Raw genomic sequence first — 22,878 nt, forward strand, 5'->3', positions numbered from 1 at the left:
TTTTAGATTACTTTAAAGGGTATTGTACAATACATATTACAGATTGTACAGATTATTACTGCTAAATATAAATGCTGTTCTTCTGCGAGAAACCAAATGTGTATTTTGTTTTTATTTTTTATAGTATAGGGAATAACTTAATTCATCTACAAATATGATGCGTGTGTTGTCTGTTTGGCCAATAGGAGGCAGCACACAGCTAAAATGATGTAGACATTGTTTTAATTAATATGCGTTAACGTCCTCAAACACCTCAAGACTCTCATTACATTCTTTCATCACTTTAATGTGTACAGGTACGGTATATGTGCTTATTGTCCGTAAGTGTGAATGTGAGCGTGTTGAATCTCAGTTCAGCTCAACTTTATTTACAAAGTATTTCAAAAACAACCACAACAGGAACAAAGTGCTGTACACAGATAAAAATACTCAAGCAGAAAATATAAAACGATAAAACAAGATAACAATAAAACAGACCAACAGGTGCAAAGTTTTATGCCTATTTGGAAACCAAAGAATAAAAATGGGTTTTAAGTCATGTTCTAAAAATGTCTAAGTGCTCTAACTGTTGATTTATCACAGTAAATAAATTCTGATCTGACTGATGGTTAACTCATTCACTGCCATTGACGGCTATAGACGTCAAAAAATCATTTAAACTATTTCTATTAGTTTAACATTTTTTCCACTTTTGTTAACAAGTGTGTGAAACCTAGATTTTTTTTACATTTAGAACAGATGTAAGATTTGTGATTAGTCGTGAGTTAACTAGTGAAGTCATGCGATTAATTACAATTTTAAAAAATGAGCGCCTGGCAGCCCTCATTTTTCATAATCTTCTTTTTTATTGCGTCAGGCGATCAAATTTTTTTGTAATTAATCACATGACTCACAAATTTTATATCTGTTCTAAATGTTCAATATATATATTTTTTAGGTTTTCATACTCTTATTAACAAAAGTGGAAAACTAATAGAAATAGTTAAAATTAACTTTTGACGTCCACAGCCGTCAATGGCAATAAATGAGTTAATAATGTGCACCCAACATCCCATACCCTGCCTGTGGCTAAACCTAACAAAAACTGAGTCTCACAGTGTTTGGGTTTCGTCAGACCTGAGTGTGAACTGAATTAATAATAAAAATAAAAACTCAAATCAAATACATTACAATTGCATTCAAATTTAAATGTTTTCACATTCAATAAAGCTTCTTAACTTAGATACTACATTCAATATATCTATCTGATCTATTACAGTTCTTCAGTAGTATATGTCCGGTGACAGATGTAATGCAGTGTGTTGTTAATGTTAGTTGTCTCAAGTAATTGGTGCTCATGGCACAAATAAACAAAATGCCAACAAGACTGGCAGTACAATAATGCATACAAAAATAGGAAGAACAAAAATAACATAGTAATACATTCTTCTTTGGAGAGATATTTAAACCTGCCTCAAATTTTATATTTGTATATTGTGAAGAACATGCAAGGAAACATTTAGGCAACTTGTGTGAACCTGTACAGAATAAATGAATGTGAGTCAAACAACTCAGTTGGAACTCATCCCAATGCTGAGGTAGTAAATTCAGTCACTCACAAATACTTCACAAAAAAAATGGTGATTCCCTCATTCTCTCCCGTGGCCCATCTGAGTGGTGACCAGCATGTGGTAGACGCCCTTTTTAGCTAGCAGCTGCTGATGTGTCCCTTGTTCAACCACCACCCCGCCCTGAAAGACGGCAATGCGGTCTGCGGTTTGGATGGTGGACAGACGGTGGGCTACGACGATGCATGTCCTGCCCTGGCTAGCTTTGTCCAACGCCTCTTGCACCACCTGGGAGGACAAAAGTCAATAGGGATGCAAATCAATGCCACAATCCCAGATGAGAAAAAACAAACCTACCTTCTCGCTTTCAGTGTCGAGTGCAGACGTGGCCTCATCCAGAAGCAACAGTTTGGGATTACGGAGGATGGCTCGGGCTATGGCTATTCGTTGTTTCTGACCCCCTGACAGCTGGGTCCCCTTGTCACCTGCCTGGGTGTCATATTTCTGCTCGAGGGAACATTACAATTGAGCAAAAATCATGATGTATGATGTCTTCAAGGCAAGCGTTACAAAAATGGCTTTGAGATGTTTCTTTTGACTCATCTTAACCCTGGAGAACCCACGGGGTCAAATTTGGCCCCTATAAATTCTGCTACTCAAATAACAAAGACCTTCTTTTTCTTTTTTACAAATTTAACTTCAGAAGTCCAGAGTGCCACTTCTGACCCCTGCATGGGGCCATCTAGTGGATGAATATTGCACTTACATGAGCCAGAGTGGTGGTGACAAGATGGCTGGCAACATGCTGTTTTGTTGAGCTGGAAATCAATCCAAACAGAACCATCTTCTCAGCAAACCATCAGCTGGTAAAATTGTGTTTTTTTTTGTTAATCTATTTCATATCATGTTGCAGAATGCCTAGGAGTACGTTTTATATATATAAATATTTTGATAAAATAGCAACTCTGAGCTAGTTTAAAAAAAAGGGTTAAAAATGGAAAAAACATATTTTGGTGTTCAGTGAACTTATAGCAGTCATTTAATGTATAATTCATAATTTTCCAAAGAAGAAAATGGTTCTTGTGTTCTCCAGGGTTAAGGCAGAAATGGTTGACTTAAGAGTTTTGATCAAGACCCCGGTTGCCAGATGTTTTTTTTTTTACCTTTGGCAATTTTTCTATGAAGCTGTGAATGTTAGCTTTCTCAGCAGCTGCCTTAATCTCTTCTATAGTGACAGCACGACTGTTGTCTCCGTAGGCGATGTTTTCCGCCAGGCTGCAGTCAAACAGAACCGGCTCCTGGGACACAATACCTATCTGAGACCTCAGCCAGTTAATGTTCAGCTCTTTCACACTCTTGGAATCGATCACCTGGGAAAGAAAGAAAATGACATAAGATGTGAATCAAATGGGTGAAGTCAAGTCTCAAGCAGAATTTACGTGGTGCAGGTTTCGAACAATTTGAACCTCACTTAAAATTGATTGGGTACTCTTCCCACGGAGGCCTTGAAATTACGACTGAGCTAGCAAGTGATACAGTACGTTTAATGTTTTGTCTCTCAGCAGCAACAGTAATTCGATCAGGATGAACTCAGGAGCAGCATTTAAGTAAATATTGTGGTCCAAGGTCATACCAGTGGAGTGCAGTCTATAAAACGGCTAACAGCTATAAAAACACTAACCATTAGCTCACAGAGGGTAGGTGAAGTGGCGGGATCTAGTTGTGTGTGCGTGTCTCCTCACCACTTTCCCTTGCGTGGCGTCGTAGAACCTCTCCAGAAGCTGGATGCTGGTGCTTTTCCCACAGCCGCTGCTTCCCACCAGGGCCAGCGTCTCTCCCTTGCTCACTTTCAGATTGAGCCCTCGAAGGATGGCTACGTCGGGGCGTGAGGGGTAGTTAAACTTAACGTCCTCAAAGCGCACGTTGCCATCAAATCGGTCCTGGAGATTTAAGGACAAAGACCGAGAGTCGTCAATATGTCTGGGATCAAACATAACAATCAGGTGGGGTTTGGTTGTTGCATACCAGTGACTCTCCTTCTTCTGAGAGATTATCAATGGCAGGCTCTGTGTTCAAAAGCATAATGAGGTGCGCAGCGGAAATTTTGGCCTTTGCGTAGTTTGGAGTGAAGGAATTGGCTTCTCCGAGAGCCATGGCGCCATACAGGACTGCTGAAATCACTCTGGGCGAGACAATATTTGATTGAGTGTTGATTTATTGTGACCACCTAAGCAATATAAAGAGGTGTATTCAAAATGTCTTCACTTAATAATATAATAATTAGGGGTGTCAAAATTAGTGTGTTAATATTGAGTTATTTTAAAGTTCCTTTAACGCCGCTAAAAAATTTTTTAACACGTAATCAATGACCGCCCTTTACTTGGAAAGCCTGTCAAAATTTAGCAATAATAAATTTAATAATAATAATGCATATATTTGTGGGGACTGGGCTCAAGTTGTATTCTACAATTAAAAAAAATGTGCAGACTTTTACAAGTTACTTTATGTTAAAGATTGGATAGCTCTTAATATGAAAAGGAAATGCACTGAGCTGTCACCAACGTCTTACAAATGCAATTTTGCCATTTAGTGGCAGAAAATGATCTCAACACAAATCAATATCGCACATGTTTTGTTTTTTTACAGTACAGTACATCTTTTTAATTTTAACTCAATTTTATGAATTATGACATTACTGTATCAATGACGAAAGGGTGCAGCCATGTTTCTATTAGATTAACTTTTTTTCCACTTTTATGTTTATAAAAAATTATTGTACATTTAGAACAGATATAAAATTTGCGATTAATCGTGAGTTAACTATTGAAGTCATGCGATTAATTGTGATTAAAAAAAAATAATCGCCTGACACCCCTAATTATAATGCTTGCTTTTGATTGACACCTTTTTAAAGGCAGAATTTTCCATACAGCTCTTGTTACATTATGGAAGTGGTCATATTGTCGTGGCTGGTCAGTTGTGTATGCATTTCTAATGATATAAATATTGTTTAGCTTCTGTAGATGCTCAATGTGATGAACTTTGACCTCCATGTAAAAGTTGTAGTATGAAAGGTGGAGCTCCCATCACATGCATAAGTTATTGCATTATCACATTTGCAATTGCACTACACATGCTTTGAACTTGTGGTAAATGATTACAATATATAGCCCAGTTATGTAGAATTATCTACTGGATTTTTTTTTTCTGCTTTATCGTCTGTCAAAGTACAAAACACGTGAATGCTGGACTTATCTATGGTGAATCATAACCCAGGAAAAGATGTTACTCACAGGAATACTCCCTCGGCATCCATTCGTTTTTGGTCAATGAGCCAAGCTCCAAAGCGGAAACATCCTGCGTAAGCAAAGTAGATCATGGCCTGGGAAAATGCGAAGGTAAAACCGTACACGTGGGCCTTTTTCTGGGAGTTCCTGCAAAGACAGAAACATAACCGTTAATGAGGCCAAGATCTCTCAAAGACAAATTCATTATCTTTTGGCAGTGGATTTAAAGGTCTCTCGTACTTGTATGGAACGATGAGGTTTTCATGATAGAGAGACTCAAACTTGGGTTCTCTGGTCAGAGATGCAACAGTACGAATATTCTCGATGGCTTCTGTAGCGATCTGAGGAGACGGCATGAAATAACTTAGGGTTAGCCTTGGAGAGACCAATGACATAAAGTTGTATACTTGCATAAACATGAATACGATCCCCTTCCAGCCCACCTTGAGCTTCCGTTATTTAGAGAAGACTTCACTACAGTTAAAACAAATTTTGACGTCTATAGTCGTCATTGGCAACGAATGAGTCAACAAGCTATCCGACATCAAACGCCCACCTTTCCAGACTTCTCCAGCTCCTTCTTGTCCTGAGCGGCTTGCCCACCTAGCAACCGCATCTGCACAGCTCCTGCCACTGCCATGACGGGAACCACCGACAATATGAGCAGGGTCAGCTCCCAGCCATACACAAAGGCAAGAATCAGACCGGTACCCATATTGGCCACATTTTGGACCAGTGTGGCCAGACGTACTCCTGTAGCCTGAGTAAAAGGAGGAAAGATGATAGGCGGCATAGAAAAATGATGGCGGGTGTATGTGTGGGGGAATCCCTTCGGACCCTTACCCCTTGTACTTGAGCAGCATCTGTAGCCAGCCTGGTTGTGAGTGCTCCAACACTGTTTTTGTGGTTATCAAACCAGCCCAGATCCTAAGACAACAAAACAAGTTTCTGTTTAATTTGAATGTATTGTTTTGGGGTTTAGGAAACTGAAAACCCCGTTTTTTCCCTTCTATATTTGCCATAAGTCTATATATTGGAGCCTATAAAAAAAAGTGTCAAGCTGAGACGTAATTCTTTTTTTAAAGTGCCTGTTGAATTCATTCTTTGAAATAGCGTTCATTTCGTCAATGAAAACTAAACAAAAAATAATTTCGTCAACACACATTTTTCACCGGACTAAAACCCTCTTTAATAAACAATAACTGGGACTGAATCAGAATGCGTTTTGGTCGACTAATGAAGACGAGATGAAAATGTATTTGGACTAAAATCATGGACAAAAACGAGAACATTTATGATTTTATAACATTTGGTCTCTGATCATCTGTCACTGTCATGTGACACATAATGACACGCTCCCTTTCAAATCTGCAGCTAGGCACAAACACATGGGACGGACAGGAGATGGATTCACAGTGAAAGGTTAAAAAAAAAAAAAAGAAGTAAATTATAGCTATAACGTAACATTAATCCAACGGCTGTAACGTTCCAACAATAATGTTAATCCGACCGCTAACTAATGCTGGCTAACTTGCTAGCTCATAGCATGGAGCCATAGTAGCCACTTGCTGATATACAGTCATTGTATGTGAAGTTGTTTTTCATCAAAAAGATGAGAACATTTTATTGTGACAGTTTTAGATCTAAAATGTTCAACATTATCTGCTGATAAATATATATACAGGGGTAAAATGATTGTCCTGACTAAAACTAGAGGAATAAAATTATGTTTCCTTGGACTAAAATAAAGACTAAAAAATGCTAGCTTTATAGTTGACTAACAATGGACTAAATAAAAACGGGATGAGGTTGACTATGATAAGAACTAACAAGCATGATTGAAATAGGACTAAAACTGAGACTAAATTTAAAAATGTCAGATAAAATTAACACTACTTTGAAACGCTGCTGGCATATCATTAGTTCTGCATGCATTTTTGCCCCTCTGAATTGTTCCTGTTTAAGCCCCACATTACTATATTTATGATGTCACCATGTATGCCTACATGTTAGTCATTACCTCGTAACCTGATCTGAAGGCACATATATTTACTCAGTCAGATTAGTAACAAAACCTTTCAGTCTGGTGATGAATTGTTTCGCTTACCTGCCTCATCATGGCCTTGAAAGCAGCAAGTCTCAATTTCATAGTCAGGAGCTCTCCGGATTTACCAAAACAAAAACCCTGTAAAAGTAACAGAAACAAGACACTGACATAAACTAAACACCCCAGTTGAAGGTGAACCATCAATGGGGGAAATTTCCTTGACACAATTATAATTATGGGACTGCTGAAAGCAGCACACATTACTCTCCACCCTAGAAAATCCCGCGATTTTTCCGCAAAAATGCGGCCCATACCGTAGATCGCACCGGGACAAATGAGGTATCAAACGATGCGGCTCGATCTGACTCGGTGCGGCATTACTTTTCTAGGAATTCCGAGTTACCATGGCGACGCAATTCCCCAAAAACTCCCAAAAAACTCCCATAGGAAATGAATGGAGAAAGGGGGAACAAATTACAGATCAAGCACCTTTTTCCAAAACACGCTGCGCACGCATACGTTATCCGACCGATACGAATTTTAGCTCATTTTGTAGGAATTTTTCCCATCTTTAGCTCAGTGTCGAAATCTTTTTTAAGGAATGAAAGCTTTAGAGTGGCGGGAAAAAGAAAAGTCTACTTCTATTTGCAAAAGTTTCACTTCAACTCGTCACCATGGCCACAATCTTTGCTCACTAGACATCAAATTCTCACATTTTGTAGTCACGAGTGTCTTCTTTCAGACAAACTAACTTTTATTTGGCTAAGGTGTCATTTAGTACCTTTATTTTCACTTTAAGCTCGGACAAGTCGGACCAACTCGCCTATCTCTTCCATGTTAAATTCAGGCGCCTTTACCCCTGCATTTCTGATAAATCATAAGTTTTCAACCTGCTCTCATTTGGTCATTTTTCATCCGATTAAAAAAATGAGAACATGCTCGTGTTCCCCAAACCCTTGCCGTTCTAACGAGCCATTTCTTGAATCTGTATCTCGAACCGTTAAGTCGTGAGAGGCTTTTGTTCAAGGGGTGCGTCTCTCATACAATCTCAATGGAATGTGGGGCACGTGACGGCTCCAAGTCAAAAATGTGTGTGCGCTCTTAAAGTGACAGTGAGATATTTTTAGTTTCTGTTGATTATGGTTAACTTCCACATTTCTTGACCGATTTTTGTCGTTTAAATTTTAAACTCTTCAGCTCATTTACATTTTTTTAAATACATTTTCAGGGACAGTGAGATACTTTTAGTTGATGTTGATTATGGTTAACTTCCACATTTCTTGAGCGATTCCACTCGTTTAAATTTTAAACTGTTCAGCTCATTTACAAAGTCAAATGTGTGTGCGTGAAAGTGCATTTTTCTTAAAGGGACCGTGAGATATTTTTAGTTGATGTTGATTATGGTTAACTTCCACCTTTCTTGAGCGATTCCAGTGGTTTAAATTTTAAACTGTTCAGCTCATTTACAAGAGTCAGCAGTCCCATTCAAAATTTCCGCGGGAATTTTTCTAGTTATGTATATTATATATAACATTGGAATGTGCGTGTGTGTGATGCGTACCTGTAAAAACATGGTGAAAAAAGACACAGCGCCAATGACAGCAAACATGAGGGAGAATAATTGAGATTTCTGTTGAACAACGTTTAAATCTGGCTCAGCAAACACCTGAAAGGTGGAAAGAGAAGACAGATTTCATTCCTTTAACACTCCCATTTTCAAACATCAATTATTTACACCACCCCCCCCCCCAAAAAAAAATTAAGTTGCCAAAAAAAAAAAAAATCCTACAGTGATGATCTTGGAGAAGATGACTGCAAACAGGGGCTGCATTGCGCCATTAATTGAAGCACAGATGGTTCCGACGAGAATGTAAGGCCACTCGGGAAGATTGAAACGCATCACTTTGAGAAAAGACACTGGGGGAACATTTTCATCCTGCAGGAAATACGGAAAAGGAGCCGTATCATGCCTCCTCTTTATTCTTTGCGACAATTTCGTTATATCGAGCATACCTCGTCTGTTGTATCTTTGGCATCCGCCACATTTTCTTTCTCTTCTCTTTTCCCCTCCGAACCAACAAAGGAACTTTTTGTAGACCTCCTCCTCAATGGAGGGCAGCCAGAGACACTTTTGTCAATTGGGCTTTTTTCACACTGCTCTTCCTCCTCCTCCTCTTCCACTTCATCGTTAGCTTTCTGAAACGTCTACATGATAGATAAAGATGAGAGTAAAGCACAAGACTGATGGTTCTGGTTCTGGTTACAGGTTGTCCCGCAAATGTGTTTTTGTGATCACATTACCTGCATAGTGACTAGAGTGTGGTACACGCCTTGTTTTTCCATCAATTGATTATGAGTACCCAGCTCGACAACGGCTCCATTTTGGAAGCCAGCGATGATATCGGCGTTTCTGATCGTCGAAAGACGATGGGCCACAATTATGGTGGTACGACCCAGTCTCACCTGCACAAATGATTGAAAAGTTTGACTTTAGAAAGAAAAGTTGATTAATGGTAACAAGACCCCGAGATATCCAAACGTTTTTTTTTATCTCCAGTGGGGAGACAACAAGCACCTGATGCCTCTTTCATTCCTTTTACACGATGGCGGAAACCCAAACATTTGAAACTGTGACTTTTTACCTTGTCGAGTGCAGCCTGCACGATAGTCTCACTCTCGGCATCCAGAGCAGATGTTGCTTCGTCCAGTAAAAGGATTTTGGGGTTACGAACTAGCGCCCGGGCAATTGCAATTCTCTGCTTCTGTCCTCCGCTCATCTGAGTCCCTCGATCCCCAACCAGCGTCTCAAACTTCTGCTCAGCAACAACAGTCTCATGGTTAGCAAGTGTAGAAAGCGCAAAGTTGTTTTTAAGGTGAAATCGCGATAGTCATACATCGGGCAGGTTCATGATGAAGTCGTAAGCGTTGGCCTCTTTGGCGGCTTGCTCGATCTCCTTCTGCGTCACGTCGGTTCGGCCGTATCGGATGTTCTCCGATATGGTGGTGGCAAAAAGGACGGGCTCTTGACTCACCACGCCGATCATCTTTCGCAAGTAGCTAATATTGAGAGAACGGATGTCATGACCGTCAACAGATACCTAGAAAGAGGGACGCAAGTGGATTCGGAAGTGACTGAATTGATCTTTTGAGTAATAAGGGTTTAGAATGATGCACGTACAGATCCCTGCTGAGGATCGTAGAACCTCTGCAACAGCTGGATGGTGGTGCTTTTCCCGCAGCCGCTGCTTCCCACTAAGGCGATGGTCTGTCCACTCTTTACACTCAAGGACATGTTGGTTAATACCTGCAAGCGATGACCGTTTTGGAGTATAAATATGTAGCTGGGGGGTTCGTATCGGATGAAGTTATACTTGGTCAGTGAGGAGCTTACTTTAACTTCTGGCCTGGAGGGGTAGTTAAAGTTGATGTTCTTGAACTCTATATTCCCACTGATTGAGTCGGGCTTGAAGCCGCTCTCTGAATAGCTGTCGATGCTTGGTATCTGTGGAGTCAAATGTTTCTGTTAGTTTTTTTTAGTTAGTTTGGTCACAGCAGGGCTGATGCTAAACAAAGGCTAAACAGACAATGCGAGGAAGACTGTCTGCTGTGCAGGTTAAACAAAGTTTTGAACAAAGCTCAGGTTTATTTATACAGCTTAGCCGCTCTGCTCGGGATATGTTCACATTAACAAGGTCATTGTTGTCTGAGGTTGTTTTGAGTTCCTAAGCATGGACTGTAAAGAAAAGCTACCTTGTGATTATCTAAATGAATCGGACCCGCTAGGTGAATTTAATAAGCAAGTGTCACTTTGCTAAATACTTGTTATGCAAATTTGGGTGAATACTGTACGTTGAAGGCAAACGGCGGGTCGATTTAGTCATCGCAGTCAAACAGCGGGTGCTCCAATTAGAGCAAATTCCAGCCTCCAGGTTGCTGGATATATCAAAGCTTGCATCATGCAGCGCCAGAATACACTCGCACACGTTCACTAATATAAACTGACAGCAGCCGGACAGAAAAGGAAATGCCATCTCTCTGAATGCGAAGGAGAAAATATAGATTTCCTTACATTGTCAATGATACGGTAAACTTTGTGTGCAGCTCCTCGGGCACTGGAAAATGACTGGACGTTAGGTGAGGTCTGTCCCAAGGCAAACGCTCCAATGATGACGGCAAAGAAAACCTGAAGACACAAACATTCATTTGTTGGCTTCAAAGACTTTGGTGAGTCTTCTGAATGTTTGACGTTTGAGGTCTTCATGCCGCTACTCACTGTAAGTACAACCCCGATGGTGTACTCTTTACTCAAAATGAGCGTGCTCCCGTACCAGAAGGCCAGAGCGTAAGAAAGGTAGATCAATAAGAAGGTGACGCCCATACTGATGTTTAAGCTGATTGCCTTTTTGACTCCCAAATTTTTGGCATCCTCCAAGTTCTTATGATACCTGTGAGACAAAACAAATATGAACTCTACCACACCTATAACTTCCTGGTATTAAAGCAATATCCTCCACACCTCTACAAACCTCGACATGTTTTGGGGATTGATAATTACACAAACCTCTCAATCTCTCTCTGTTGACCACTGAAAGCAAACACTGTCCTGATGGCAGAAAGCACTTCCTCTGCCACTGCACCCGCTTTGGCATAAGCGGTCTGTTCTCTCGAAGTGAATGACGCCAGCATCTAGCAAAAGGCCTTACAGTATGAGCTCGGCAAGAATAGGCTTGCTTTCAAGCTTAACCCTGGAGAACCCACGGGGTCAAATTTGGCCCCTATAAATTCTGCTACTCAAATAACAAAGCCCTTTTTTTACTTTTTACAAATAACTTCAAAAGTCCAGAGTGCCACTTCTGACCCCTGCATGGGGCCATCTAGTGGCTGAATATTGCACTTACATGAGCCAGAGTGGTGGTGACAAGATGGCTGGCATCATGCTGTTTTTTTGAGCTGGAAATCAATCCAAACAAAACCATCTTCTCAGCAAACCATCAGATGGTAAAATTGTGGGTTTTTTTTGTTAATCTATTTCATATCATGTTGCAGAATGCCTAGGAGTATGTTTTATATATATATTTTGATAAATTAGCAAATCTGAGCTAGTTCAAAAAACAAGGGTTAAAATTGAAAAAACATATTTTTGTGTTCAGTGAACTTATAGCAGTCATTTGATGTATAATTCATCATTTTCCAAAGAAGAAAATGGTTCTTGGGTTCTCCAGGGTTAAGGCTGGCTAGGGTGGACCAAAGTCAAGCTTTTACCTTACTGAAAAGTCCAGCCATGACACCTAACAAGGGACTGATGGCCAGAATGACCAGAGTGAGCTTCCATCCTTTGCTTAAACCGATGACGACGGATGTGATGAAAGTGGCGCAGCACTGGATCAACATGGCCACCTTGTCTCCAATACCCTCTTGGATCTTGTAGACATCGCTGTCCACGTAGATACAAAATGTCAGTCAATTTATCTTGAGCATCAGATTGACTTCCAGAGTAACTAACTAAGCTCATAACTTTTAATCAAAGATATGATTGTTCACACTTTGAGCATTTAGAGTTCACTGCGGAGTCTATATGAACTGTCGCTAACCAAAACAGTAGCACCTTCCACAACAAGTCAGTTTCGGTTGACACCATCAGAAAAATGTTGTACCTAACAAAGAGGCGAGTGAGTGCACGTTACTAACTCAGTCAGACGAGTGTTGAGCTCTCCCGTCTCGTTGACGTCAAACCAGCCGATGTCCTGTCGCATGATACTGTGGAAAAAACACTTCCGGATGCGTTTGACCTGCCGTCCGGCTGTCAGCGTAAAGAAAGCAACCTGCATGTAGGCAGCCACCAGCACGAGTGCCCCGAGGATGGAGTAGTAGACGGCAAAGCTGGAAGGCGATGGAAAGATCAGAAATCAGATCAGATGGATTTACGAGGCGTCATCTTACTCTTACCCGGTCATCTCTTCCTGTATGGTGCTGTTTGGGAAAGTGATATCTGGGGGAAAGAAAAAAAAAACAAGTGTTGTAACGGTCTGTCATTACAATCAGTAACCGAGTGTTTCTGTGAACTCACTCGAGTTGCTGGCGTTGAGGTAACCTGATGCAGCATTCGATACAAGGCTGTCTGTCATATCTCCAAACACAACCAACATAAGAGGCAACACGACCCCGTGGGTCATCGACATTAGGGTCCCAAAGAAGAGCAGCGCAATGTCTTTGGAATCTGCGAACCTGAACTGTGCACAGTGAAAAAAGAAGAATGCTTTTAAAACAAGCCATTTCAAGGCATTTGAGGAGCTGCACAAAATTGGGACCGATAACTTACCAGTTCAATGGCACTAACCATAGGTAACTTTTCCTTTTTTTCTTTCTTCTTTTTACCTTTGCCGGCCTCATCTTTGAGATCACTAGATCAAATATAAAACTGTCAATCGAATTGCTCTCAAGTTCTTTGAAATGCAAACTTGACTGCATTATCTTCAGCTAGTCACAAAACATTACCTTAAATAAATATCTTTCCGGTTCTTATCCTTTTCATCCATGTCTGGCCCCTGTCAAGAGGGAAGACGGTGTACAATCAGCTCACAAAAATGAGTCCGTGCTGGAAATGAACCCATGACCCAGTGGAAAGTCTAAACATCACACCTCACTGTTGTCTTTCCGCGCAGGGCTCCGATGTTTGACAGGCTCGGTGATCACACACAGACACCCCCGCTCCTCGTGCGCTGTTGTCCTCCTTCCACACGCTGGCTCTAATGTTTGACAGCGATGGCGATCTCACACACACACACAGACTCACACCTAGGCCAACGGATGACCACCCCTTCCACGCCCCCTTTTTCCTTCCTCTTCCATCCCTCTCACGTGGCTGTAATAATGGCGCACAAGAATAAACACATTGCTCAGCTGCTCTTTGGACACAACCCCCCCACCCCAAATCTGATTCCACATATCATCTTTGTTGTTTTCACGTACTCACTTGATATCAGGATCAGCATGATTTAAAAAAATAAAAATAATAATTGTCATGTACACACAGGAAAATAGACCTGTATTTAACCCATCACAGCAAACACACTGCAATGTCAAACCATAATGGCAGTTTATTAGGCATCATGGTTAAAAGTGAATTTATTAACTGACAGACCCACTAAATGTTAACGTCAAAACAGTGACCCTTATCACCTTTATAAGTCCACCTTTATATAGTCTTTGTACACGATGCATTTTTAAGTGCCTATAAATGTCTTTTAAATTTGACACACCATACAGAAGAGTGTTAACACTGCCGATTTGAATGCTTAAAAAAAAAGAAGGCTAAGTATATAAAATGAGGCTTAAAGGAGTCAATCGTAAACATTTCTTGACGGTAATATGTTAATTAACCTCACTAGTCTAAACATGACATTCTGATTAATATTACATTTGTGGAATATGAGTTGTGAATCAAAATCCAGCCGTTTTAACCCGTCTCAGGGGGCGGCCATTTTTTATATAAATATCGTCGATCAGGTTAGTCTAATCGGGGCAGCCAAAATCGAGCTAATTAAAATTTCATAAATTGTAATTTGAAGCGTGTAGGCATTCATGGTCGATGAACCTAACAGAAGCACCTACCGAAGCCCGTAAACAGTCACAGTAAACAGTTTTTAAAGACAGACAATCTTGTGTTATGATTGTGGAGATACTTTGACAACAATAATCTGTGGCTTCAATTGTGCTGATGTAAATGCTCCGCAATGAGTCTTTTTTATTTTGTTTCAAACTCCACTTGAAGTGGCAATATACTGTTAACATTGTTTAGCATTTTATAAAGGCCTTCCCACCCATCTACAATTTTCAATAAACGTACTTCATCAGGAGTGTTGCACCTAGGGTCAATGTGTGTTTCAACACTCAAACTTGTTCCTGTTGAATAAAATGTCACCCCACCTCCTACAGTATTTTTGCAAAATTGGTAGTCTTAATTATAGTAATTGGCATTACATATTTGGCAATATACACCGTTGCGTGACTAGCAAGATGTTTGTCCTGATAATGCTAATGAAGCAAAGTATGCTATTTGATTCAGTTCTATTTTTTTTTTATTTTTTAAACCTATTATTACTTAAAGCACACAATTTCCTTCCTAGATCCATGTCTTGTCCTGCTATTGGCTAAAGTCCAAATGATTACACAACAAAAAGGACAAAGGTAAATATGGAGCTAGGGCGATAAAATAGAAGAGCGTGCAAGTGTCTAACGGGTGTGCACATAATTTTGTAAGATAAGGTTGTAAAAGTTAAGAATCCCCGCATGGTGGCCAAAGGTAGGGTTTATAATTTGTGTCTATTAAACCCTCTGACACCTTAACTCTATACTAGCAAGAGTGATGGAGAGGGAGACACTTATTTTGTATTGTTTAGTAGAATACTAGTGTTTTGTAAAATAGTCGCCCAGTCAGGGGGTTGGTATTAGAAACTATGTTTAAAAAAGAAAATCAATATAAAAAGACGGAAAAAAACAATCGGTGTGCAGTGATCAAAGTTTTCTGGGGGGGGGGGGGGGGGGAGACATAAAATTCTACAGTCCTTATGCACGATAGCCATGAGCATAAACCCCGTGTACGCATGTTTCGATTTACGTACACATTCGGACTACGTCGCCGCCGTGAGAGCGGAATTCCGCCGTAAAACGAGGACCTCCGGAACTTTTGGCATGATAAAGGCCTTAAATGAAGTACGATACTGCTTTATTATGGGGTTTATTACTATTCCGTGTGTATTTTGCGGTCACATGACTATTTGATGTTAGTGAGACAAGACGATCCTCTTAGCTTCCAACGGGTGTCGCACTACTTACTCATCGTCTCAAGTCGTTTGAGGACACAATCCGCAAAAATAACCAAAAACACTCACTCGGCTCAGGACAGGCGTTAGATACAAGACTGCTAATCGCAGTCGTGTGTAATAAAATAAGGGGCACATTTAGAAACCAAATATATTAGCTTCTTCACAATAATGTCACGACAGAAAAACGTCAGTGTCCAATCATTGAAATTGCATTCACAAACGCGGAAGACAATGTAGTTCCACATTTTGAGTGTAAAAATCATGTCATATTTTGTTTTCGGGGTGGAGAACAGGGAGAAATCGCATCTTACCCCACTGAGCTTTGATATTGAAAATCATCACCGGAAATAGCGTTATTTCCCCCGGAGTGTAACTTGATACTACTTCCGGTTCGAGCCCCCCTCATCTATGCCCTGTGACGTAGGCAAGCAGAGTAGCTGTAGCTGACCGCTGCAAGTTGTGAGCACCGCCTCCGGCTGGCAGGCTGGCCTCGTGCGGGTGATGGCGTCCCTTGGCGCGGGGCTGTACGTCAGTCGCAAGCGGGCAGCGGGCAGGAGCGCGGCGGTGGAGAGAAGGAACCTGCTGACCGTATGCCGGTAAGTACACTACCCATCATGATCAACCTCCTCCTGCTCCTCTTCATCATCATCACCATCTTCATCATGTTGCAATCAAAACAGCACCTGAGCGTCACACACCTGACCTGCCTCTACCGTCACACCCTGTGATGTCTCTAAACACGACTTTAGATTCAAGCACAATTAGTCATAGGCATGGAAATTCAAATTTTCACTGTGGCAGCTCTCGCATTACCTGCGTTGTTTTGAATTGAAATAATCTCTTCTGAAGGCATGTTGATTAGTGGTTAGCCTCACTGTGGATCACGGTTCGATTCGGCGTTATCCAGGCCTCCTTGCCATAGGTTGTCTAAAAATGCACTGGGATCGACTGGCGAACTGGGATGTGGAATGTGGGAGTGTTTGGAGTTACATTTGTGACTGCAAATATTAAAAATCGAATTTTAAAAAAGCACAACTATTCACCCTTTTTATAAGTCATCTGACAGTCACAGACTCGAGAGTGACACTAGTGTAAGAAAATGGTAATTTAAATCAGCAAAAAAAATTTTTTTTCGAGCAATAGCTATAATTTTTTAAATAGTTTTAACTAGAATAAAAAAAAATCTTTGTCTTGTATATCAGGTTTTAATAGTTTGGGATTTTTCCTAATGATTTTTAATTTAGTTTTGGCATTTTTATAGAGCGTTGTTTTTTAAATTTATTTTTAAAATGCTTTATTTTAGTTTTTTGTTTTTATATTAGTTTTATTAAAGTAAAATGTAGTTTCAGTTATATTCAGTAAAAAAATAATTTCATGAACGAAAATGTTTTAGTTTGTTTTTTCGCTAGTTTTTGTGAACTTTAATTGAATTGGTATACATGTACAGTATCCCCTCACCATGTGGCATAGTGTTAGCACGTCTGCCTCACAGTCAGAAGAACTGGGTCTGAAACTCCGAATCTGCCTAGTGCCTACCCAACAATATACATGTTAAAGGAAACTGCATAATATTACACGCAAGTAGGCGCTTACGATTTTTACTTTCATGCTGGTGATCTTAGTGGAAACGAGATGACGTTGGTGAGTGTGTTTTTGTGCATTGCAAACACTGCTGCTAGGCAACGGAGGGAGGGAAGTCAGATCATTTGATTGATGTAAAAGGTCTACAAACAAGTTGGGCACACACACACTATGCAGCCGAGTCCATTAAATCTCCCTCCTTCCAAATTAGGTGCAATCTGATTAGACAGAGTCGGTTTATTGCAACTGGGGCGGATAGACGCCAGCTGTGTTATTGAGACAAAAGCCACCTTCCATCCATTTTCTGTAGTGCTTGTCCTCATTAGGGTTGCGGATGAGCTAGAGCCTGTCCCATCTGACTTAGAAACCATAGAGTACCACCTTACGACCAGTCAATCGCAGGGGACATACAGTATTAACATTCTTGCTTATATTCACACCTACGGGCAAAGACAACCACAATTTCAAAGTCTCCATCTCCATCCCCAAATCTCTTATTTCCAGGTTTTCAGTGAAAACTCTCCTGGACCACTCTTGTTTCGAGAGCATGGATGACTCATCTGCAGAGTTGGTCAACTTTGTGTCCATCCTAGAGCATATCCTCAACCATCGACTGAAAGGTTAAAAAAAACGCACACAAACTATGCGTGATTTGACAAAATGTAAACACATTTCTACAAACATTGTTCTTGTCTCAGGTCAGACAACGTGGTTTGGCTACGAGAGTTCCCGGAGTTTCTGGGATTTTGTCAAAGCCGCCAGCAGTAAAGTCCCTCACAATTGCATTCGAAGCATTGAGAGTATGGAGAATGTGCGGTCATCCAAAGCTAAGGTGAGACTCAATTTTGAGCCCAAAATGGTCCATAATCTGGCATTCTTAGCCTACTTTGCGTTATCCACTCTAAAGAAGCAAATGGAAAGGTCAGCCAGGAACGCTTGGCTAAAGAACACGACCCAGTTTCAGCCGACAAAACAAATAATAGCTGCAATGCTGGTTCGCTAACACTATAGTTAGACCTCGTGCATGTGGTCTTCAGATTGTAAATGATTGTTAAAGGGGAAGGCAACCTTAAATATTTCTTGACAGTAATATGTTATATGTGACCTCGCTGGTCTAAAACATGACATTCTGATTTATATTACATTTTTGGAATATGAATTATGCAACAAAATGCAGCCGTTTTTATCCATCTCAGGGGGCGGCCATTTTGCCGCTTGCAGTCGACTGAAGATGACATCACAGTTACTCGGGGCTCACGCAACGATCAATCAAAGCTCACCTGTCCTCTGAAGCTGAGCTGTGATTGGTTGCCACCTAAGACCCGAGCAACTGTGATGTCATTTTCACTCGGCAGCAAGTGGCAAAATGGCCGCCTTCTGATATTGATAAAAACTGCTGGATTTTGCTCCTTAACTCATATTCCACTAACGCAACATTAACCAGAATACCATATTTAGACTAGTTGGGCTGCACAGAACATATTATTGTCAAGAATTTTGGGGGGTTGACGTTGTGAAGAATTATGTTAGGCAGCTACTTTAAAAAATATCTACAATCGCCACTTTCCAGTACATAAATATTGTCGTTTAAAACAATACTTAGCAAAATGTTTAGGCTAATTGCAGAAATAAATCTGTGAGTCAACAAGTGGAAACTTTCCAAGGAGTATTGCAATAAAACAGAGTAATCCCCCTCATATACGCACTTTACTGTTCATCAATTCACCCGTTTGCGTTTTTCAGATTTCTTTTCCAATTTTCTCTCCATATTGGAAAAACGTTCGGAAGCAAATGCCAATAATAAAACAATCATCTCCTGTCAATAGGGTCGAGCTTGGATCCGATTGGTTCTAATGGAGAAGAGACTGTCTGAATACGTCTCATCCGCTCTGAGGGACATAAGAACGACCAGGTTTGAGTGTGTGACTTTTTCGCACTGCATTAGCTAACCCTGCACAATCGAGCCAAATATTAATATTGTCAAAAAGGCATTTACGTCGCACTGTTGAATTTGACTACAGTTTGACACGACTATTATCATTATATAAATATATAGAAATATAATAAAAAAGAGGAGCAATAATGTGAGTAAACCCGACTGCAGGAGGTTTTATGAGGAGGGGGCCATCATGCTGGGAGAGGAGGCGGGGCTTCTGGCCGACACGCTCATTGGACTCAACACCATCGACTTCAGGTACTGACGTTGTCCCATAGATGAGGTCAGAGGGACATATTGTCTTAACACCTACCGACCCCCCTCCATCATCCTCTCTCATCTCCTTAGCTTCTGCCTGAAAGGCGAGGGTCTGGACGTCAGCTGCCCTTCCGTCATCGACTACACACCTTACCTGAAGTTCACTCAGAGGTACGCGAGCCAGCCGAGGCGCGCCGTGTTGCCAGATGTGCGCTGACCAGGCCGCGGGTATCGCTCCCCTCCCCTCGTTGCAGCGGCGACAGCATCAGCAGCGACGAGGAGGAGATGCGCACCCTGGGCAGCAGCGGCAGCGAGCACAGCACCCCGGACAAGGTGGCCACGGCCGCCTCCATCTTCACCGAGCAGAGCAACCTGGTCAGCAAGTGCAAGCGCTTTGAGCAGAAATATCGCTTGGCGCTGGAGCAGAAGGTGCGCCTGAGCATAGATAAGAAAAATACATGAGTGGAATGACTGCAAAGTAGCAGTTTTTAAGAATTGTGTGCCCCTCGAAAGGGTTTTAATTGGCGTTAAAGCACTGCTTTTGTCTAAATCAGGGGTCAGCATCCTTTCCTGTCAAAAGAGCCATATTAGCCCCCCAAAAATTGTTTTTGTAATTTTTTATACTTAATTTTTCAGATATTTTTAGGCTTTTCTGTCAGATTTGACATTTGTGGCAATTTTATGGCCATATTATGGTCAAATTCTGCCTCTCTTCTTCCATTTTGAGACATTTTAATGGCTATTTTTTTTTGACATTATTTTCCTGCCCATTTTGCTCGCAATTTTCTGATATTTTGAGCAATTTTTTGTACATTTTATGGTAGTTTTCGGAATTTCTTCTTTTGGTTTTGGACATTTTGTAGATACTTTTCAAATGTTTTCTTTTCTGCCTAATTTTATGGCAATTTTTTTCTACCTTTTTTGTTAGCAATTTTCTGACATTTTTGGCAATTTTGTGGATATTTTATGGTCATTTGGGTTTTTTTTTTTTTTTGGGGGGGGCATTTTATGTTTGCTTTTATGAATGTTTTCTACCTTTTAATTTTTTTTAAATTCCCTGACATTTTTGGCTTTCTTTTCTTTTTAAATCACTTTTTGGACATTTTTAGGTAATTTTTACAACTTTTTAATTTACTTTTCGTCTTACTTTTTTTCTGACAACGTAAATGTGTCATGGACACTGACATTTTTTTTTAATGTTTAATTGATTTAAAAAAAATCTAAATCATTAATTAATTTCGAGAATATTTTATCCCAAAAATAAAAATATGTTAAAAAAATATATATTAATGTCTACTAATTCATTTTTAAAGAGCCAGAGGGAGCCGAAAGGGACTAAAGAGGCTCCAGAGCCGCAGGTTGCAGACCCCTGGTCTAAATGAATCACAACTTATTTAAACGGAGCACTACTTTTGTCTAAATGATGATTCCCAATTATTGGCACCCAGATGACATAATCATGAATCATCCCTTACTATTCACTGGTACAATTTAGTACCCCAAAAAAGCAAGTAAATCCTAATGACTTATGTCTTGCTTTTCATGTCAGGCTTACCTGGAGGAGCTGGTGCGTCTGCGCGAGGCGCAGCTGGCGGAGGCGTCGTCGCACCACAAAGCTCTTGAGCAGAACCTGATGGACACACACCTGTCACACTCGCTGGAGAAGGAGCAGCTGGAGTTCATCATTTTGGAACTGCAGGATCAACTGTGAGTCTGCGGAGGCGGGGCAAGCGGCTCGGTGGTCATTTAGTACGCTGCAGAGTTGCATTCAAAAAGCCTTTAGTTCCCTTGTGTGACAACTAATTCAATGTAGGCGCCTAAATCTCTTAATTGAAGACGACTCGTGGGGCTGAAGCGGCGCTCTCACTATGATTAAATGCAAATGAAGTCGCATTTATTGAAATGTAATAGGGCTCGAGGGTGGATGTGTGCACGTCAAAGGCTGATGAGGCTTAACCCACTCAATTTAAGAATAATGCCGACACATTCGTTTGGAGACAGTGATTTAAAGTTGTCATGAGGAGTTTCTAATTATGGTTGCATTATTTAGCTCCATGAGAGGGCAAAATATTAGAAATGGCTCTAAATATGGCATGATGGATGAACAACATGTTTAGTGTCAATCAAATCAAAACTCCTTTGGTGAACGATTTGTGTCTCGTGCTCAGGACCGTGTTGAAGAACAACGACTTGCGGTCGCGACAGGAGCTGACGGCCCACCTGACCAATCAGTGGCCTTCTCCTGACGCTTTGGACGCCAACGCCGTTGCCTTGGACACGCTGCTGTACAGGAAGAGCCCCGGACAGTGGGAGGAGTATGTCAAGGGATTTTTTTTGTTTTAATACAGTGGAACATTCAAAAGCTGCTTGACTTCTAAGTACTTTCAGAAGAAATGTTCTCATGGGAAGCAATGTAAAATGTATTATTATTGTTTTAAATAACAATACTCAGCTCGTATTTATTTATCCATAATAATAATAATAATAATGAGAGAAATTAGCAACCGGTTGATAAAACTAAAATTAAATCATGTAAACCCACACGGTTCAGCATTTGCCCATTTTTTTAAAGATTTTTTTTTTTTTAACCTATCCCCATTATGTGCTGAAAAACTAAAATATGTTGTGTTTTTGCTTTGGCACCATCTGATAGTATCTTGGTGCCAAGCAGTTATGTTGAACTGATGGAAAAAGCTTCAACCGAGTCAGGCCAACTGCCAAATAGAAAAATAGTGATTTGCCGCCATTTTCTGGCATCCTCAGGCAATAACAGCCCTTTTGGGTGGTCGTCAACCACTTGATTTTCACTATTCAGGGCAAGGTTGGTCCCTTCACTGTACAAGCAATTTGCCAATTTAAAAAAAGGAAAATCACAGAAATGGAAATTTCTTCCACTTTATCCAAAACCCTCACCTAATCTCATCCGAACCATTTAAGAATACTATTTTTCCGTCAGTGCTCTTCAACTCGTTTTCCTTGTGGTCTGCTACCACCGTCAACTACCAACTGATGTTGCTCAAAGCAGAGAAAAGAGATCACTGTTGATAAACGTTTGCCGTTGTTCACTTGATTGAATTTCCTCCGTGACTGGAAGCGTTGTGCAATCTTGTTTGTCGCGCAGGAAGAGCCTTCACAATCTGCCTACGGACATGAGCCTATCGCAGATGTCCCTCGAACCGTCACACACGCTAACGCTTGAGGTCAAACCACACTGGCCCCGCCAAGGTAAACGAGTAACGTTCGCTAGCAAAGCCTTCCATGCTGCAGAAGTACTCAACTACTTTAAGAATTTATTACACATTTATTTAATACAGTCTGTTTTTCATTTCGTGTTTCTCTTTGGCTGCACTGATTTTATTACATGTGTGGGAATGTTTTTTTTTTTTGTTTCAATCCG

The 22,878-nt window shown here is 40.7% G+C and overlaps 2 protein-coding genes across 3 annotated transcripts in view; one reads left to right on the plus strand and one right to left on the minus strand.

Annotated features, from left to right (window-relative positions):
* rundc3b (RUN domain containing 3b) overlaps positions 1-22,878 on the plus strand; it is a 32,649-nt gene that overhangs the window by 8,000 nt on the left and 1,771 nt on the right. Inside the window, exons 4-14 of the mRNA XM_077575305.1 lie at positions 10,983-11,105; positions 16,131-16,302; positions 17,792-17,907; positions 17,986-18,119; positions 19,114-19,199; positions 19,392-19,481; positions 19,572-19,652; positions 19,736-19,910; positions 21,031-21,188; positions 21,650-21,796; positions 22,603-22,706. Coding sequence (XP_077431431.1) covers positions 16,208-16,302; positions 17,792-17,907; positions 17,986-18,119; positions 19,114-19,199; positions 19,392-19,481; positions 19,572-19,652; positions 19,736-19,910; positions 21,031-21,188; positions 21,650-21,796; positions 22,603-22,706 — 1,186 coding nt within the window. The 5' untranslated portion in view covers positions 10,983-11,105; positions 16,131-16,207. The remainder of the gene's footprint in view (positions 1-10,982; positions 11,106-16,130; positions 16,303-17,791; positions 17,908-17,985; positions 18,120-19,113; positions 19,200-19,391; positions 19,482-19,571; positions 19,653-19,735; positions 19,911-21,030; positions 21,189-21,649; positions 21,797-22,602; positions 22,707-22,878) is intronic.
* On the minus strand, positions 347-16,200 carry LOC144057567 (ATP-dependent translocase ABCB1-like). Of its 2 annotated transcripts, none has more exons than XM_077575294.1 (28): positions 13,521-16,200; positions 13,377-13,426; positions 13,219-13,282; positions 12,949-13,111; positions 12,828-12,870; positions 12,570-12,761; positions 12,144-12,315; positions 11,443-11,567; positions 11,155-11,326; positions 10,951-11,064; positions 10,273-10,383; positions 10,060-10,185; positions 9,776-9,979; positions 9,524-9,694; positions 9,183-9,344; positions 8,895-9,086; positions 8,671-8,817; positions 8,443-8,547; positions 6,942-7,019; positions 5,678-5,761; positions 5,391-5,594; positions 5,075-5,175; positions 4,841-4,981; positions 3,573-3,729; positions 3,290-3,487; positions 2,711-2,917; positions 1,905-2,051; positions 347-1,835 (listed from the first exon to the last, which is right to left on the minus strand). In XM_077575294.1, the coding sequence occupies exons 2-28, from the start codon at positions 13,415-13,417 to the stop codon at positions 1,629-1,631; spliced, it is 3,828 nt and encodes a 1,275-aa protein (XP_077431420.1). In that variant the 5' UTR covers positions 13,418-13,426; positions 13,521-16,200; the 3' UTR covers positions 347-1,628. The 2 variants fall into 2 exon arrangements, with proteins under 2 accessions (XP_077431420.1, XP_077431417.1); XM_077575291.1 differs by having other exon boundaries at positions 13,201-13,282.

Source organism: Vanacampus margaritifer, chromosome 9 (genome assembly GCF_051991255.1).
Source record: "Vanacampus margaritifer isolate UIUO_Vmar chromosome 9, RoL_Vmar_1.0, whole genome shotgun sequence".
NCBI lineage: Eukaryota > Metazoa > Chordata > Actinopteri > Syngnathiformes > Syngnathidae > Vanacampus > Vanacampus margaritifer.

Coding starts and splice junctions, on each gene's coding strand:
- LOC144057567 (XM_077575291.1), bottom strand. CDS start 13,417: ATGGATGAAAAGGATAAGAACCGGAAAGATATTTATTTAAG. Junction 13,112..13,200: donor TGGTTAGTGCCATTGAACTG/GTAAGTTATCGG, acceptor CACTGTGCACAG/TTCAGGTTCGCAGATTCCAA. Junction 5,762..6,941: donor TCAAGGCCATGATGAGGCAG/GTAAGCGAAACA, acceptor TTGTTGTCTTAG/GATCTGGGCTGGTTTGATAA.